This window comes from Erinaceus europaeus, chromosome 3 (genome assembly GCF_950295315.1).
Source record: "Erinaceus europaeus chromosome 3, mEriEur2.1, whole genome shotgun sequence".
In the NCBI taxonomy this organism is placed as follows: domain Eukaryota; kingdom Metazoa; phylum Chordata; class Mammalia; order Eulipotyphla; family Erinaceidae; genus Erinaceus; species Erinaceus europaeus.
The window spans coordinates 43,853,554-43,872,363 of NC_080164.1; the positions used below are offsets into that span (position 1 = coordinate 43,853,554).

The following is an 18,810-nucleotide window of genomic DNA, read 5'->3' on the forward strand; positions in this document are numbered from 1 at the left end:
TTATTAAATCTGTATATAATTCTAGTAGGATAGCCATTTTAATGATGTTAATTCTTCCAATCCATGAGCATGGAATATGCTTCCATTTATTTGTGTCATTTCCTTTTTTTTTTTTTTTTTGCCTACAGGGTTATCACTGGGATCGGTGCCTGCACTATGAATCCACTACTCCTGAAGGCTATTTTTTTCCCTTTTGTTGCCCTTGTTGTTTATTGTTGTTGTTGGATAAAGGAGAGAGGAGGGGAAGACAGAGAGGGAGAGAGAAAGACAGATGCCTGTAGACCTGCCTCACTGCCTTTGAGGTGACCTGCTGGTGGGGCGGGGGGCTTGAACCAGGATCCTTACTCCTGTCCTTGTGCTTCGCACAATGTGTGCTTAACCCACTGCACCACTGCCCAGCCCCCTCCTGTATCCTTTACTAAGGGCTCATAATTTTCAGTGCACAAGTGTTCCACCTCCTTCAAGTTTCTTCCTAAATATCTAATTGTCTTTGTTGCTATTTTCTAATTGCGATAACTAGGACTTCTTTTTTTAAAAAATATTTTTTTTAATATTTATTTATTCCCGTTTGTTGCCCTTGTTGTCTTATTGTTGTAGTTATTATTGTTGTTGTTGGATAGGACGGAGAGAAATGGAGAGAGAAGGGGAAGACAGAGAGTGGGAGAGAAAGACCTGCTTCACCACTTGCGAAGCGACCCCCCTGCATGTGGGGAGCCGGGGGCTTGAACTGGGATCCTTAGGCTGGTCCTTGTGCTTTGTGCCACGTGCTGTTAACCCGCTGCCACCGCCTGACTCCTTGAATAGGACTTCTAAGACTAAGTTGAAAAGCACAGTAACAGTGACAATGACCTTGTACATGACCTAAATAAAAGGAAGTTTTGATCATGAAATGATTTTGCATCAAATCTTTTTCTACATATATTGAAAATAATTTAACCTTAGTTAAGGACACGTGTACAATTTTAACTCAGGAGAGTTTGCAGCATTATGACATAGAAGTGATGTATATGCCCTATATAAGACTACATTTAAATAGTTACCTATTTTTTGAAATGCAATACAATGCTAATATTCTAGAGTTTTTATTCCCAGAGAAATATTTTTATGAAATAGTTTAAGGCCAGAAGTAGAGTAACATTATTATTCATTTTGCTTTGATTAAATGAATATTTTTTGGCATAACAATATAAATGTTGACCATATATGAAAATATAGATGAGTGAAAAGAGAGATCTATATACGAGCACAGAAGATATATTGTGCTGTTATTCACCCAAATAAGTGATTGTTGCTGAGTGAAGGCCTTAATTTTTCTTCATGTTTATTACTCCAGTAAACTGCAATTAACACATTAGTGTACTTTTAGCATATGTTGACAAAGGAAAAAGTAGTTTTTTAAAAATAATTTTATTTATTAATTTTCCCCTTTTGTTGCCCTTGTTTTCATCATTGTTGTAGTTATTATTGTTGTTGTTAGGACAGAGAGAAATGGAGAGAGGAGAGGAAGACAGAGAGGAGGAGAGAAAGATAGACACCTACAGACCTGCTTCACTGCCTGTGAAGCCACGCACCTGTAGGTGGGGAGCTGGGGGCTGGAACCTGGATCCTTATGCCAGTTCTTGCACTTTGCACCACATGTGCGTAACCAAAAAAGTAGTTTTTTAAAAAAGACCTATAAACTTACTCTAATTGACAAGAGGATTCTATAAAATTACTGGAATATGAAAAAACCTTGTTGCTTGCTTGTTTGTTTTTAGACAGAATGAAAGAGACCACAGCACTGAAGCTTCCTTCAGTACAGTGTGAGTCAGGCTCGAACATGGGTCAAGAATATGACAAAGCAGCACACTACCCAAGCCAGCTATCTGGTCAGTCTGCAATCCTGTTTTGAAATTGTAGCTTTTTTCATCTTTTTTGATTGGTGAGACTTAGCTCTCAAGTCTTTCTATCTTCATCTTGCTATTTACTTTAAGGCTTATCCTCTGGTCTTCAGACATAAAATGGAGAGTCATAACTCTGCTTCACTCACTTCTTGATTGGAGTATTATTTTTAGCCTTGGTTTCTCTAAGGGAACCTGAGAGATTTAAAAAGGGAGTTATTTGTGCAGGCGTATCATCTGTGGAGTAGGAGAAGGAGTCAGGAGATATAAAAAGAAAAGTTGGTACAGTGAATACAATGGCCCAATGTTAGGACCCTCTGGTTCCTTACTCCTTGGAATCTTTAGAGAAGCCATGTGAAGCTAAATAGGAAAGGTTCTTCCTAGCTTTTCCTAGTGAAACATTTGTCTGTTAGCTCCTTAGTCAATGATTGTTGTCTTTCCAGGTTGAGAATCATGAGTGTCAACTAGTTCTCATGAGATTTTATGCTGCAGTGTCAAGCGAAGCCCTGAAAAGGAGTTGAAGGTGTGGTCTAAGTGGTAGAGTTGGCTCCAGGTTACACTGTGTAATGCTTCCAAAGTTCCCCTAAACAGGTTGCCGATGCTGTAGCTGGAAGTATGAGTTGGCTGAGAGTTTCTGAAGTGGAGCACAGGAAATGCCCAAGATAGATCATATAATTCTTGAGATGTAGTATGAATATAATTGGGTGATGATGTGTAGCATCCATTGATTATGTATCCAAATATTCCTAGATCTCAGATGCTTCTATGTAAGACAGTAGATGGTACAATAAGATTGTTTCATTTTAAGAAGGAAGACAGAGCTTGAAATTTTTAGTGTTTTTGTTTTATTTTGCGATTTAAAATACTATGTGGATTATCTTTAATATTTGTGCCAACCCTCAGAAACATTTAAAAATATTTTATTTATTAGAGACAGAGAGATTGAGAGGCTAGGGGGAAAGAAAGAGAGGCACCTGCAGCACTACTTTCTCCTCCTCATGGAGCTTTCTCCCTGCAAATGCAACCAGGGGTTCAAACCTATGTGCTTAAATATTGTAAAGTGTGTGCTCAACCAGGTGGACCACTATCTGGCCTTCCTCAGTTACATTTCTACTAACATTATGTTAATAATTGGAGTTTTTCACAGAGCAAAGAACTATAGGATTAATAAATTGTAGAGTTTAAATTTAAATACAAGTTTTATTCCAAGGATTTTTTTCCCATAGTAGAATCCTATAATTGAAGTCTTAATTAAGCCTAGATCTTGTTTCCAACTGTGCCATTTATATATCTGCTTTTAGCCCACTAGAGGTCAGCATTGGGCTGGTAAAAACAGGAGTCATTGGTTGTTTTGTTTTTTTTTTCCTTTTTTTTTTTTTTGAGTCAAGTTAAACTTTTGAGTCTTGTAGGTACCCTTGGAAATTGTATTTCACAATAACACTTTACTTAATAGCATATATAAGATGCCTCATAAATACTCTTTGACAGTTATAAAACTGTTAATGGCAACGTTTTAGATTAATAGTCCAGATTAGGTAATTATTATGAGTTTTCACCCTCATCTGACAGGTAGGAAAACATCCAAGTCAGGTCTTTTACAGATATTTCTCTTTCTTATTGAGCCAAATTTCATTCTTATGTAGATTTCTTTTGTTACCAAGTACTTTTATATAGTAAACATTTGTCAAGCTTTACTCTGTGTGTGCTACTGTATCTAGGCTTGGGGAATTATAACAATTACAAAGTATATTTCCCAGCATCAAAGAGAAGGCTTACATACTTTTTTTTTTCTTTTCTGACTGTTCTTCTTTTTCTATATGTGGAGCTGGGGCTTCATATATGTACAGTTCCACCATTCTTGGACCAATACGTTTCATTTGTTTGTTTTACATACACACACGAAGACAGGGTGAGGCACTCCAGCAGGACTGCTCCACCACCCACGTAGTTTTCTCTGGTGCTGCAATATTCTCAGGTGCTACTACGGCTCAAACGGGGTTTTTGTATGGTATGGTGCAGCACCCTACCAGGTGAACGCTCTTCCTCCTGATACTGTCATTGTTTTAGCCCTTGATATCCAAAGGTTTGTTGCACTCATTCTCTCCATCTTCTTCTGTGTTGTGACCTCTACTTATTAGTCATGGTTCCTTTTATTTGCAGTGACCCCCACCATCTAATCACCAAGGTCAGAACATTGGAGTTGTATTTTATTTCCTTCCCTTCTTCCATGTAGCCTTCCCTTCCCTTCCCTTCCCTTCCCTTCCCTTCCCTTCCCTTCCCTTCCCTTCCCTTCCCTTCCCTTCCCTTCCCTTCCCTTCCCTTCCCTTCCCTTCCCTTCCCTTCCCTTCCCTTCCCTTCCCTTCCCTTCCCTTCCCTTCCTTTCCCTTCCCTTCTCTCCCCTCCCGACCCCTTCCCTTTGCTTACCGTACCCTACCTTACCCTACTCTACCCTACCCTACCCTACCCTACCCTACCCTACCCTACCCTACCCTACCCTGCTCTACTTTACCTTACCCTACCCCTCCCAATCCCTTCTTTTTAAATTTTATTTTATTATTTTATTTTTTTTATTTAAGAAAGGATAAATTAACAAAACCATAGGTTAGGAGGGGTACAACTCCACACAATTCCCACCACCCAATCTCCATATCCCATCCCCTCCCCTGATAGCTTTCCCATTCTCTATCCCTCTGGGAGCATGGACCCAGGGTCATTGTGGGTTGTAGAAGGTAGAAGGTCTGGCTTCTGTAATTGCTTCCCCGCTGAACATGGGCGTTGACTGGTCGGTCCATACTCCCAGTCTGCCTCTCTCTTTCCCTAGTAGGGTGGGCCTCTGAGGAAGCTGAGCTCCAGGACACATTGGTGGGGTCTTCAGTCCAGGGAAGCCTGGCCAGCATCCTGAATACATCTGGCACCTGGTGACTGAAAAGAGAGTTAACATACAAAGCCAAACAAATTATTGTGCAGTCATGGACCCACAGCTTGGAATAGTGGAGAGGAAGTGTTAGGGGGGTACTCACTGCAAACTCTAGTGAACTTCTGCTTTCAGGTATATATTTTGCAGTAGTTTATGGATACGTGTGAACATATGCTCTCTCTCACAGAAACTGGTGTATATCTAGGTTTTGGGACTTTGTTAGAAAGTGAACCACCTGGGATGGAATTAGAGTATACTATGAAAGGAAAGGTCTCACCTGAGTAACGAAGCTGAAGGGTTGTCATTCCACACGTGAAGTCTCAGGACACAGTCTGAAGTGAAGCATGTTGAGGTGGCAATCGTTGCGTTGATTAGGTTGCGATCGGCAGATGCAACATTATTTGACATGGACTGGGAGAGGCATACGGGAAAGTGGGCCCTATCCAATGGTTCCAGGACTGGGGGAAGTAGCGGCTCTATAGTGGAGATGTGAGGTTCCTGCTGTCTTAGGGTTCAAAAAGACAATCGATAGTTAATGTTATCATCACATTATTTGGTAATTGGGTTAACTTTGAAAAGTCCTTTTGTTAGGGTTTGCTGTACAGTATCCAGTATCTTGTATAGCTGTGCTATTGCAGTCCCTTCTTTTTATTGCAACCAGAATTTTTGCTGGAGCTTGGTGCTGGCACTATGAGTCCACTGCTCCCTGTGGCCATATATTTTTTTCTTTTTTCTTTTCTATTTTTATTAGATAGGATCAAGAGAAAATGTGAGTAGAGAGGTATATGGGGGAGGGGGAGACACCCACGGAAGTGTCATCCCTGTTGCTGAGCAGCGGGAGCTTGAACCCGGGTGCTTGTGCATGGTAATGTGTTACACCACTTCCCCAACCCCTCTATGTAGGTTCTGTGGCTTCTGCTTCTTTTAGATCTACTTCTGCCTTGATCTGTATTGCTTTTCTGTTCCCATTCCTTTATTTTTTCCCCAACTGTCTGCTTCCCTACCTCTAGAAAAAAAATTTCTGAATTGAAAAGCCGTGTCTGTTTATTTTCCTTCTTAGCATTCTTTCTTATTTCTCCTTTGCCTACTAGCCAACATGGAACTTGCTTTGTATGACATCTTTCTCTTCTGTTTCTCCTCTATAGCCTATGTTTTTCTGCAAAATCTCTTATTATTTTAATGAATAATGTGAATTAACACATGATCTTTTCTCATATTTTTCCCTTCTTTTGGAATAACTGCCTATCTTCCCTTGGCACACCTGGTTGAACACATGCTCAAGGACCCGGGTTCCCTACCTACAGTGGGGGAGCTTCCTGAGTGGTGAAGCAGGTATACAGCTATCTTTCTTTCTCTCTCTCTCACTGTCTCCCTCCCCCACCCCAGGTTTCTCTCTGTCCTATCAAATAAAATAGAATGAAAAAACAAAACAAAAACAACAACAACAAATAGTGACTGGAATGCTGGCACTAAGCTTCAGTAATAATCTTGGTGGCAATTAAAAAAAAAAAAACACATGCTTAACTTTCCAGGGTCCAGCTTGCTTCCTATTCCACTGTGATGCTTTTCCTGAAGCTTCTCCAGCAGATTAGATTGCTTTCTTTTTGTTCATTAATTAGCCTCTGAGTTTCTTTTCTCTTTCTTTTTTTTTTAAAGCTAGTATAGTTTTTTTTTTTTTTTAAAGACTTGTTTTTATTTCTTTTAAATTTTTTTATTGTGGTCCTAGAGGTGGCACAGTAGATAAAGCATTGGACTCTCAAACATGAGGTCCTGAGTTCAATCCCCGGCACCACATGTACCAGAGTGATGTCTGGCTCTTTCTGTCTCCTCCTATGTTTCCCATAAATAAATAAATAAATAAATAAAATCTTTATAAAAAATTTTTGTTATCTATTACTGGATAAAGACAACCAGAAAACGAGAGGAAGAGTATATAGAGAGGGAGAGAGACACCTTCTTCTTCTAGTGTTTGCCCTTCTTCCATAGCCAGTCAACAGGTCAGGTTGAAAGCTGTCAGGAGCTGCTTGTTGCTGGCTTTGAAAGTGACTGGGATCCATGTGGATTCAGTCGGCTAGGAAGGATCGTCAGTTTCCCCAATGAATGGGTACTCACGGGATGTACCACCAGAAGGTCGATCCAATGCATCCCAAGAGAGACACCTGAAACCTTGCTTCACCTCTTGCAAAACTTTCCCCCTGCAGGTAGGGACCAAGGGCTTGAACCTGGGTACTTGTGCACTGTAATGTGAGCATTTAACCTGAGTCCCGTTTATTTTTTTCTATACCAATCAAACTAAATTTAAGTCACATGTTTGTCTTTTTGTTTCCCATGATAATATGGTGTGAGATTCCTGAGTCACGGACTCTACCATTTTATTCTCAGAATGCAGCATTAATGCCTGGTGTCAGCTGACTTTCAGTATGTTTGACTGAGAGTAGGCATACAGAGAGAAAACACCTTGAGTTAGGGCAAGAGAAAAACCCCTCTGAAGGAAGAAGAATTTTGGTTGGGGTTAGGAAGAAATACTGGACTCAGGCAGGAAGAGGTTCCCCTGTAGAAACATCAGTGGGGAAAAAAAGAAAAAGAAGGGGGTCGGGCGGTAGCGCAGCGGGTTAAGCGCACATGGCAAAGCGCAAGGACCCGAGGAAGGATTCCAGTTCAAGCCCTTGGCTCCCCACCTGCAGGGGAGTCGCTTCACAGGCGGTAAAGTAGGTCTGCAGGTGTCTATCTTTTTCTTCCCCTCCTCTCTCCATTTCTCGCTGTCTTATCCAGCAACAAACGGCATCAACAACGATAATAACCACAACAAGGCTACAACAACAAGGGCAACAAAAAAAGGGTGGGGGAAATGGTCTCCAAGGTTAGTGGATTCATGGTGCAGGCACTGAGCCCCAGCAATAACCCCGGAGGAAAAAAAAAAAGAAAAAGAAAAAAGGTAGACACAGAGTTAGAAATACACCTAATAAGTGATGAGGCTGTGTTTGACCAAAATGGAATACTTCTTTTTTTGTTTTGATTTTTGCATCCAGGGTTATTGCTGGGGTTCAGTGCCTTCATGATGAATCCACTGCTCCCGGAGGCCATTTCCCCCCCATTTTTGTTGCCCTTGTTGTTACAGTTATTATTATTGTTGCCATTGATGCTGTTGTTGGACAGGACAGAGAGAAATCGAGAGAGGAGGGGAAAACAGAGAGGGGGAGAGAAAGACTGACAGATACCTGTAGACCTGCTTCACCGCCTATGAAGCACCCCCCCTCCCCAAATGGAATATTCTTGTTGCAGAGTACTGGATAGGTACATTGGAAATTGGGTTCAACTTTCATTATGATGGAGTGAAAACAACTGAAGAAGTTTGAATTTAAGTTCTACCCCACCCCTCCATTTCCTTCATGTCTAAGTAGTGTGATGAACACTGTGGTTTGAGAAGAACCTAGTCACAATAAGCAGGGAAATTGTGAAAGTGATGAGCTCCACTGGGTGAATGGCAACAAGGGTGATTTAAGTGAGGAATTGAAGAAGAAGCCTTGCCTCCTTTCTATACAGCAGGACACTGGAGAAGAATATATATGGTAGAATCTTGAGGAAGAGATGATTGCCTCTGTAAAGATTATTCACAAAGAATCAAACAACTAGAAAAAGAAAACACCCAAAACTTTCTAAGGCCTAGCTACTATTATATAGTTTGTGCCAGCTACCAGTTTGGCAGTGAAAATCAAGTCAGCTGCCTTCTTCAGTTCAAGATTGAAGGGTATCTTTGAAAAAAAAGAATACCCAACTTTGGGGCCAGGCTGTGGTGCTCTGAGTTGAGCCACTCACAATACCATGTACAAGAACCTGTGTTCAGGCCCCTAGTTTCTACCTGCAGGGTGGAAGCTTCACAGTTATTGAAGATATGATGCAATTGACGGACTCTCTCCCTCTCTATCTCCTCCTCATCTCTCAATTTCGCTCTGTCCTGTCAAATAGAAAGAGGATAAAAATAAAGTACCATTCCACCACCCATGGACCCTCCTTGGTGCCATTCATGTGACTTTTAATCAATGGCCTTGCACATGGTGAGGTATCTTGCTTGGTGAACTATCTCTGGCCCATGAGTATTTTTAGTGGTCTTTAGTGTGACAATTTTATCTTAATATGTAATATAAATCTATATGTTTCTATATCTGTTTAATCTTTTTCCAGCCCCACAGGTACATTTTGTATAGATAGTCATTTTTTTTTTAGTCATTCATTTTTTTTTTAAATTTTTTATTTAAGAAAGGATTAGTGAACAAAAACATAAGGTAGAAGGGGTACAACTCCACACAATTCCCACCACCCAATCCCCATAATCCCCCCCTCCCATGGTAGCTTTCCCATTCTCTAGCCCTCTGGGAGCATGGACCCAGGGTCGTTGAGGGTTGCAGAAGGTAGAAGGCCTGGCTTCTGTAATTGCTTCCCCGCTGAACATGGGCGTTGACTGGTCGGTCCATACTCCCAGTCTGCCTCTCTCTTTCCCTAGTAAGGTGTGTCTCTGGGGAAGCTGAGCTCCAGGATACATTGGTGGGGTCTTCAATCCAGGGAAGCCTGGCCAGTATCCTGGTGGCATCTGGAACCTGGTGTTTGAAAAGAGAGTTAACATATGAGGCCAAACAATTTGTTGAGCAATCATGGATCCCAAGCTTGGAATAGTGGAGAGGAAGTGTTAGGGAGGTACTCACTGCAAACTCTAGTGTACTTCTGCTTTCAGGTATAGATAGTCATTTTTATTTGTTCCTAGAGTGGCAGAGCATCTGAGTGCTCATTTCTTTCTTCTACCTGAGATTCATTGTTTCCAAGTTCTTCAGTTCTTGTTTGCCAGATCTGCCCTGACTGCTGTTTTGTACACCGCAGAGATCTTGATAATCCTGACACAGATACTGAAGTTTGATGGAACTTTAGAATATGCTTTGATTTTTGGCAGAGGGTTTCCGGTCTTAATTTGCTAATTTGATCCAGACAGCTTTGCACTCCTTTAAATTGATGAGGGAAGCAGGCACCAAATAAAAGAAAAAGAAAAGAATATCTAAAATTGCACTCATAGGTTACTTTCAGATTTGTTTAATTTCAATATTAAATGACAGTACTTACATGTGGCGCCTCTTGACACACAAGCAATATTTTATTGTGCAAAACATAGACAACTGGGAATTTAATAAAATAAGACCAATTTATGAAAGTATTTGCTTTTGCTATACTGAGAGCACGAGTTGCATTAAAAGACAAAGGATTTCCCACACACACACTCCCAGAGTCTGTGATTCCTTTTTTATTTGTGGTTTGCATTGGAAATGGGAGAAGATCTTGTTTCTGAGAGCAATAGGAGAAATATTCTATCACACTTGGGATCTTAACTGTTTAGAGGATCTTAAGCACCTAAGTTAAATGTTTTTTTGGTGCTTTCTTGGAGTTTATTATTGAAACCATGTATTTTATGTAAGTCAAACCAAAATATTAATGAGTACTATGCAGAGAAACAAGTTTGTCCATTGATTTAAATCTCTGGAATGTAGATTCTTTTCATTTTCTTGGCAGACGCTAGCTCACATAGTTCAAGTTTTTTCCTCTGTCCTATTATAATTGTCTTATTTAACCAATGCCTGGACCAACATTTTATCCTTAAGTATTTATCTTGAATTTATTAATCTCCTTCAGAGTATTGGAGATTCTCATTATGTCTTGAACTGTTTTATACTTGTTATTGAGGAGAAGTTGTATCTATTGATCATGTATCCTGAAAGGCTACTTTTATCATGTTTTATATCTAGGAGTGATACTTATTATTATTTTAATAGAAGAAAGTCCATTGTGAAATAAGTTTTTTGAAGCCTGCCTGGTTAAAACAAATGAAAGTGATTTCTTCCTCTTTCAGAAACCCACCATTAAGCATCAACACAGATTCCCTTTATCTGTTTTTTTACATTTATCGTTTATTTGTTTATTTAATGTTATTTATTACTAGAGTACCTCTGAGCTTTTGCTTATGGTAGCACTAGGGATTGAACCTAAGACTTTGGTGCCTCAGGCAAGAAAATCTTTTTGCATAGCCATTATGCTGTCTATCTAGCCTGAAACTGACTTAAAAATTATTTATAAAACAAAAAAATAGAAAATATCAACAAAACCATAGGATAAGAGAGGTAAAATTCCACACATTTCCCACCACCAGAGTTCCATGTCCCATCCCTTCCACTGGAAGCTTTCCTATTTTTTATCTGTCTGGGAGTATGGACCCAGGATCATTATGGGATACAGAAGGTGGAAGGTCTGGCTTCTGTAATTGCTTCTCCACTGAACGTGCAAGCTCAGACCTACAGTGATGCAGAGGTTACACAGGATTCTACAATGAATATGGGCCCCAGATCAAATCAATGGGATTTACAGTTAGTGGTATTTATATACTTTCCCCAGATTTGGGAGCTACTCTCTTCTCTGATCCAGCTTTGTAGTCCTATTTCCAACTCTGATACCATCTCCCCAGATAATACCTTTAGCCCACCTGCATGTTAGCTGTTAGGTTCAGGCAAAAACTAGTAAAGTCATGGGCCCTTTGGAATATACCTAAAATAGACCTAACTAACTTTTTTCAAAATGGAAACCTTGAAAAGGACTTTTTACAAAGGATTTTTCCAGTTTTACAAGGTTAATGTGCACTGTATATCTATAAGGAGCCTGTATGAGACATGTGATGCTCTCTGTTTGAATGATCAAGATTCCTTTTGTGTATGTGTGTGTGTGGGGGGGAGCACTTGTCATGGTTATATGGAATACTGACATAGCCAGAAAATCAATTATCTAGAATTAGGACGTAAAACCTTGAGCTTCTGATTTGTCACTATATATCCATGCAATCTCAAAAAACCCTTTGTTTACAAGCCTCAATGTTCAGTGTAATGACTAAGGTCATTTCCAGCTTTACTGCTGTGTGGTTTAAACTCATGGTTTTTGTTTGTTTGTTTTTGTTTGTTTTTGCCTCCAGGGTTTTCTCTGGGGCTCGGTGCTGGCATTACGAAGCCACTGCTTCTGTGGACATTTTATTCATTTTTCTTGGATAGGACAGAGAGAAATTGAGTGGGGAGGGTAATATAGAGAGGGAGAGAGAAAGATACCTGCAGGCCCGCTTCACCACCTGTGAAGCAAACCCCCTGCAGGTAGGGAGCCAGAGGCTCAAACCAGGATCCTTGCACATGTGTCCTTATGCTTTGTGCTATGTGCGCTTAACCTAGTTCACCAGTGCCCAGCCCCCTGTTGTTGACTTCTTATTGTCACACGTTTTACTTGTTTATTTTTATTGGAACCACATCATTTGAATTTATTTGCTGATTTTTTTTCAGCTTTTTTTTTTGGGAGGGGGGCACCAGGGTTATCCCTGGCGCTTGGTACCTGCATGATGAATCCACCGCTTTTCACTGACCATGTTTTTCATTTTGATAAAAGAGAGAAATTGAGAGGGGAGTGGGAGAGAAAACGAGACAGCTGAACCGCTGTGTCACAATGGTGGGGGGCCAGCAGCTTGTTTACACAACCAGGTGCACCACTGCCTGGCCCTTTGAATTTATTCATTAAATTGAGGATATTATGCTTCCTTTTCTATAAAAAATTAGAAGAAGACATCATTTACAACTCTGTTTTTCACAGAGTACTGTTGTAAAAATCTAATGTACTAGTTTAGACCACTCTGTTATTTCATTTAGCCAGTTACATCTTACTGGTTTTTTATATTCACATAGCTATTTAGGAGTCCCCACTAAACTTAAAGGGCTATCTATGCCTTTCCTCACAAAGCAGAAAGACTCCTGTTTGTCATTTATCTTATATGAGATATAAGTATCTAGTCACTAATCTTTCACCTACTTAGGTGAAAATGGGTAGATTTCACTTTTCTTGATTATTTAGTGGTCATATTTGGGAAGTGTTATAGTATTAATTTTCTGTGGAATTTTTCTTTGGAAACTTGGGTAATAATTCAAACAGAATAAGTCCAGAGTTTAACATTTTTACATTCATCTGTATAATTTTGTTTCTGGGACTAAAAAAATATGTATTAAGGAGTGTTGTTGTATTTTTCTTAAAATATCAGTTCGTTTTAAATGAAAAGTTACTTGAGTATCTAATTAAGCTGGTCTATTTTCTTATTTAATTTTTTTGTGTTTCTCTATCCTAGGCCCAACAACAAAGAAACTTGGACAACATTGTCTTGCAACAACCCAGAATAGGTAGTAAGAGAAAATCTAAGAAAGATGCATATATAATTTTTGATACAGAGATAGAAAGCACAAGCCCCAAGTCTGAACAGGATTCAGGAATTCTGGATGTTGAAGATGAGGAAGATGATGAAGAGGTAAGTAACTAACATTTGTACTGGGACATGGAAACCAATTTGATTTTACATGGGTTTGAGATATATTCATCTCATCATGGTTGAGATGTGATGAAGAATTTTCCATATAGTATAACTTGTAGGGTCGTTTTGATGCTAAATATGATTTAAAATATAAATTTATTTTCTAGTTTAAGGAAGCTGAAGATATTAAGGCATCTCTAATTTTTTAGATTTTACTGTACTCATCCAAGTTTTTCAGAGTTTTTTTTTTTTCTTTTTGCGAGAGGGGGTGTGAGTGACAATTATACCTGTTACTATGCTTTAGGATCTGATTTCAAGCCTTTGGTCCCTGCTTATAGGGCAGAAGTTTCATAAGCAGTGGAGCAGTGCTGCAAGTGACTCCTCTCTCCTGCTCTATCTTCTGCTCCCCCCCCCCTCAATCTTTCAACTTCTTTTAAAAATTGGCCACCCATTACTTTATAAAATACAGCTACATGTAAATAGCATAAAAGGACATAAATTATGGTGAGGTCTTATATGATACAGCAAATGCTAACTGTTGTTAAAATTCGGAGGCTCCAGCTGGCCGGGCTAGCTTCACGGGCGGGTAATAGAGACGACCAGAGACATACGGCTGGGCAGGGAAGCTGTATTTCTTTATTCAGGAACAATGATTCATAAACTAAGACAAACTAATCACCAAACAGAACTCTCCTGCCTCTTTCCCCCCCGCGGCGGCGCAAGCACTCTCTCTATCTCTGCAACTCTGGAACCCTCTCGGGGTTCCTAGGGGCGGGGCCAAGCGGGCCCGCAAAACTAGCAGGACTGATCCAATTTTCTTGGCGGGGGAGAGCTAGAACAACCCAATGTAAAGCATACAACAGCTAACAAAGGAATTTTAAAAGTTAACCCAACTGCCAAATAATTTGGTTATAGCAATCACTATCTATTGCCTTAGGAAACCCCAAGATACTGGGAACCTTCCCCTTTCCCTATAAAGCCCATCCATCTCCCAGTCCTGGAACCTCTAGGGTGGGGCTCACTTTCCTGTTTGCTTCTCTCAAGTCATACCAACTGATACTGCATCTGCTGATCTCAAACTAAGCAATGCAACCAGTACCACCTTGGCATGTTACACTTTGGACTGTGTCCAGAGATGTCAAGTATGGAATGTCAGCCCTTCATTACTTTGCCACCAGGTTCCAGATGCTACCATGATACCAACCTGACTTCCCTGGCCAGAGGACCCCACCATGTGTCCTGGAGCCCTGCCTCCCCAGATCCCTGCCCCACTAGGGAAAGAGAGAGACAGGCTGGGAGTATGGATCGACCTGCCAGTGCCCATGTTCAGCAGAGAAGCAATTACAGAAGCCAGACCTTCCACCTTCTGCACCCCATAATGATCCGGGGTCCATACTCCCAGAGGGATAAAGAATAGGGAAGCTATCAAGGGAGCGGATTGGATACGGAGTTTTGGGGGTGGGCATTGTGTGGAATTATACCTCTCTTATCCTATAGTCTTGTCAGTATTTCCGTTTTATAAATAAAAAATAAATTGGCCATCAGGAATGGTAGAGTTGTGCAGGCAACAAGTCCCAATAATAACCCTAGTGGCAAAAATCATTTTTTCAGGATCTTTTGATTGCATACTGACTTGATACTATACATTAAGAGAAGAGTTAAGTTTTTCTCCTCCTGCTCCTACCAGGGTTATCACTGGGGCTCAGTGCCTGCACTAAAAACCCACTGCTCTAGGCCGCATGTTTTTCTTTTCTTTTCTTTTCTCTTTTTTCTCTTTTCTCCTTCCCTCCCCTCCTCTCCCTCCTCCCTTCCCCTCCCCTTCCCTCTCCTCTCTTCTCCTCTTCTCTTTCCTTCTTTCAAGACTTCTGAACCATTTTTTAAAAAATATATTTCTATTTATTTATTATTAGATAGAGACAGAAAGGAATTGAGAAGGGAGGGGGAGACAGTGAAACACTTGCACCCCTTCTCCGTCACTTGTGATGCTTTCCCCCTGCAGGTGGGGACCAGGGACTTGAACCTGCAACTTGTGCACTGCAATGTGTGCGCTTAACCAGGTGTGCCACCAGCTGGCCCCTAAATATTTTTTATTATATATATTTATTTATTGGATAGAGACAGTCAGAAATCAAGAGGGAAGGGGGATATAGAGAGGGAGAGAGATAGAGAGACACCTGCAGACCTACTTCACCACTCGCAAAGCTTTCCTTTTCCAGGTGGGGACCGGGGGCTTGAACCTGGGTACTTGCGCACTGTAACGTGTGCTCAACTAGGTGCGTCACCGTCCGGTCCATCTTCTTTCCTTCCTTCCTTCTTTCCTTCTTTCCTCCTTTCCTCCTTTCCTCCCTTCCTCCCTCCCTTCCTTCCTTCCTTCCTTCCTTCCTTCCTTCCTTCCTTCCTTCCTTCCATATTTTCTTTTGATAGGACAGAGAGAGAAGGAGGGGACATAGAGAAGGAGAGAGAAAGAGACACCTGAAGACCTGCTTCACTGCTCATGAAGGTGGGGAGCAGAGGCTTGAACCCAGGCTCTTGAGCATGGTAATATGTGCGCTTAACCAGGTACGCCACCAACTGGCCTCCAAGAGTTGAGTTTCTGATCTAAGTGGCATCCTTTGAAAGTAACAAAGTAAATTATTTGAGACAAATAAAGGATGGAAGTTTAAACCATGTGGAGTAAACAAAGAGATTACTTAACCTAGAGAAATGGTTAAAACTGCAAATATAAAAGGGTTCCAGAAAGTTGAGAATAGCTTTCTGGAGGAAATAGATTAGTGATTATTAGAATACAGGAAATTCATGACATAGCTAGGACCTCTTAGACTAGTTCTGTGTCACTTACAGAGAATGAATAAGATTAAGTGGCTTAACTACTACATATACTTACATCCTCCTTTGTTGTTGCAAGTCTGTTTAATGTTTTCAAGAGCATAAAACTGTGATATTTGAGAATCCTGTTAAGTTGTTCATTCTAAATACTAATTTGTATAAGTTGTATCGGTTTCTTTGAAGTCAGTCTGCATTCAAATCTTTGGTCTGCCTTTTTAATTCAAAAACTATCAGTAATTATACAATTTACTTTTAAAACACTGACTGATATGTTTGGAGGGCTTATTTATTTCTGTATTCAGGAACCTGCTTGCCTTCAAGTGCTCGTCTCCCTTTCATTATTTCTTTTCTTTGGATATAGTTGGATTTACGGTCTCTTCCTCACCCTTGCCCTTTTTCCTTTTGTTCATGACAGTATTTTAATTAATTAACTGATTACTTTATGTGATATGTCAGAGAGAAAATGAGAGAGGAATGGGAGATAAAGAGGGAGAGGGAGGAAGAGACACCTGCATCACTGCTTCCGCCCCATAGGTAAGGACCAGGAGTTTGAGCATGGGTTCTTGTGCATGGTAACCTGTGAGCTCAGCTGGGTGTGCCACTTCCCAGCACCCCCTTGCACTTTTCTGTACACTTTGTCTCCCTACAAAAGCTTATTCTTTCAGAACCGTATCGTCTTCATTTAACAAGATTGAGATCTCTACTACATAGGCTTGTTTAGTGCCTGTACCATAGAAGATGGTCAGTAAATGGTAGTTTTTGTCCTATTTGCACTGTACCTGCTTGCTGACTTCTCTCTCTCTCTCTTTTTTATTCGTTTTTTATTAGTGACTTAATGTTAATTTACAAATTTATGAGATAATTGGGTTTTTATTCCACACCATTCCCCACTCCCTCCATTGGAAACTGCAGTAGTTCTCCCCAAGATCACAGAAATAGGTTGACTATCTCTATGTCTGTCTATCTATTTATCTATCTATCTATCTATCTATCTAAAACTATTATTAAAAAATTTTTATTAGTGTTGTAATATTGATTTAGAAAATTAAAAGATAACAGGGACAAAAATACTGTCTGAGAAGATGATGTCAGAATAGAGAATAGGGCTAGAAAGTTGGGTTAGGGCAGAGAGTAGCTCCCAATCTTGAGAACAATCTATGAGTAAAAATAACTGTTTACACCATTCACCTGACCCAGGTGAATAAATAAATATACATTATTTATTTAAAGCACAGGAGCCTGTGTAATCTCTGAGTCCCTGTAAGTCTGAGTTCGTAGTTCATGGCCACATGGGAACATTGCAGGCTGCACTCATTTCAGGACCAGTCTTCCTTGAGTGGCTGGGCAGGATGATCCAGCCTCTGCTTCAGAGAGTGGGACAGTCCCTACCATTGCTACTTTATAGTGAGGGCAAAGTCCTGGCAAGGCCCCCAGTAGGGCTTATGATGACATTCCTGGTGGAAGTGACCAGTTCTTCTTCTAGCGTTTGCCCTTCTTCCGTAGCCAGTCAACAGCGTCAGGTTGAGCCTGATGTAAAGTTTCGAGACCTCCTTTGAATCTGGAGAGGTGGCAGTCGTTGACTATGTGGGTCATAGTCTGTCTGTAGCCACAGGGGCAGTTCGGGTGGTCTCTGGCTCCCCAGCGATGGAACATAGCGGCGCACCGGCCATGGCCTGTTCGATAGCGATTGAGGAGGGCCCAATCATAACGTGCTAGGTCAAAGCCGGGTTGACGCTTGCAGGGGTCTGTGATGAGGTGTTTGTTCTTTACCTCAGCTGACTGCCAACTCTGTTTCTAAGAGACTGGAACAGAGAAGTTCAGTGTAGGCGTAGGGGACCAGATTGGGTGACGAGACGTCAAGCGTTGGACAGGGCGGGCGAAGATATCCGGTGATGGTGGATAGAGGGGTCCATTAGAGTTCTAGGCCTATCATATTTGTGTAGGAATCCAAGAATTCCTTGACTAGGTCCCCAGATGATGGTTGGTCTGGTATTGAATAAAAAGGCCATTATTAAATGAGTCAGTCTAGCTAGCTAGCTAACTAGCTATATTTATTTATTGATTGGATAGAGACAGAGAGCAATTGAGAGGAGATGGAGAGGGAGAGGGAGAGAGACAGAGAGATACTTGCAGCCACACTTAACCACTTATGAAGCTTTTCCCTTGAAAGTGGGGACCAGGGGCTTGACCCTGGGTCCTTGTGCACTATAATGAGTACACATAATCAGGTATGCCACCATCTGGCCCCTGAGCCAGTGACTTCTCTAGAGTATCACAACTGTCAGTATGCTTGTTATTACTTCCCTTTCACTTCCAAAAATTGAATTCTTATGTATTGTAGCATATTTTGAAGAGTTGTGAAATTATATTTCTGAAACATATGTAGTCAAATCAACATTACCAAAAAAAAAAAAAAAAAAAACCAAGGTTACCATAATAAAAAAGTAAGTAAAACACATAAAAATTGTATTTTTTGTGTTTGAATTGAAAAGCAAATAACCAAATTAGTTATATGTCAAAACATTAACATTTAATTCTGATTGAATGACTGGAGAACTCTCATATGTTAAAACTACTACATTGTTTAATTTAGTTTTCATTACAGAAAAAGAAAATGTCTATGAATAATGAATAATTGGAGCTATAATTTACACTTCCAGAATATGTTTATCATGTAAATGAGCTATACTAATAGCAGTATGTAAAAGCTTAATCATATTTCCTAATGTATCTGGATAACAAGAACTGTTAATAGCTCCAAGAGAAAGAACAAAGGAAAGAACAAGATACTTGCTGATTAAAGTGAAAGAGAAAGGGGCAAAGAA

At 40.4% G+C, this 18,810-nt stretch overlaps 1 protein-coding gene across 3 annotated transcripts in view; it reads left to right on the plus strand.

Moving 5' to 3' along the window:
- Positions 1–18,810, plus strand: part of EXOC6B (exocyst complex component 6B) — a 615,405-nt gene that overhangs the window by 232,009 nt on the left and 364,586 nt on the right. For all 3 annotated transcript variants that reach the window (XM_007523677.3, XM_060187119.1, XM_060187121.1), the window contains exon 7: positions 12,980–13,156. In XM_007523677.3, coding sequence (XP_007523739.1) covers positions 12,980–13,156 — 177 coding nt within the window. The remainder of the gene's footprint in view (positions 1–12,979; positions 13,157–18,810) is intronic.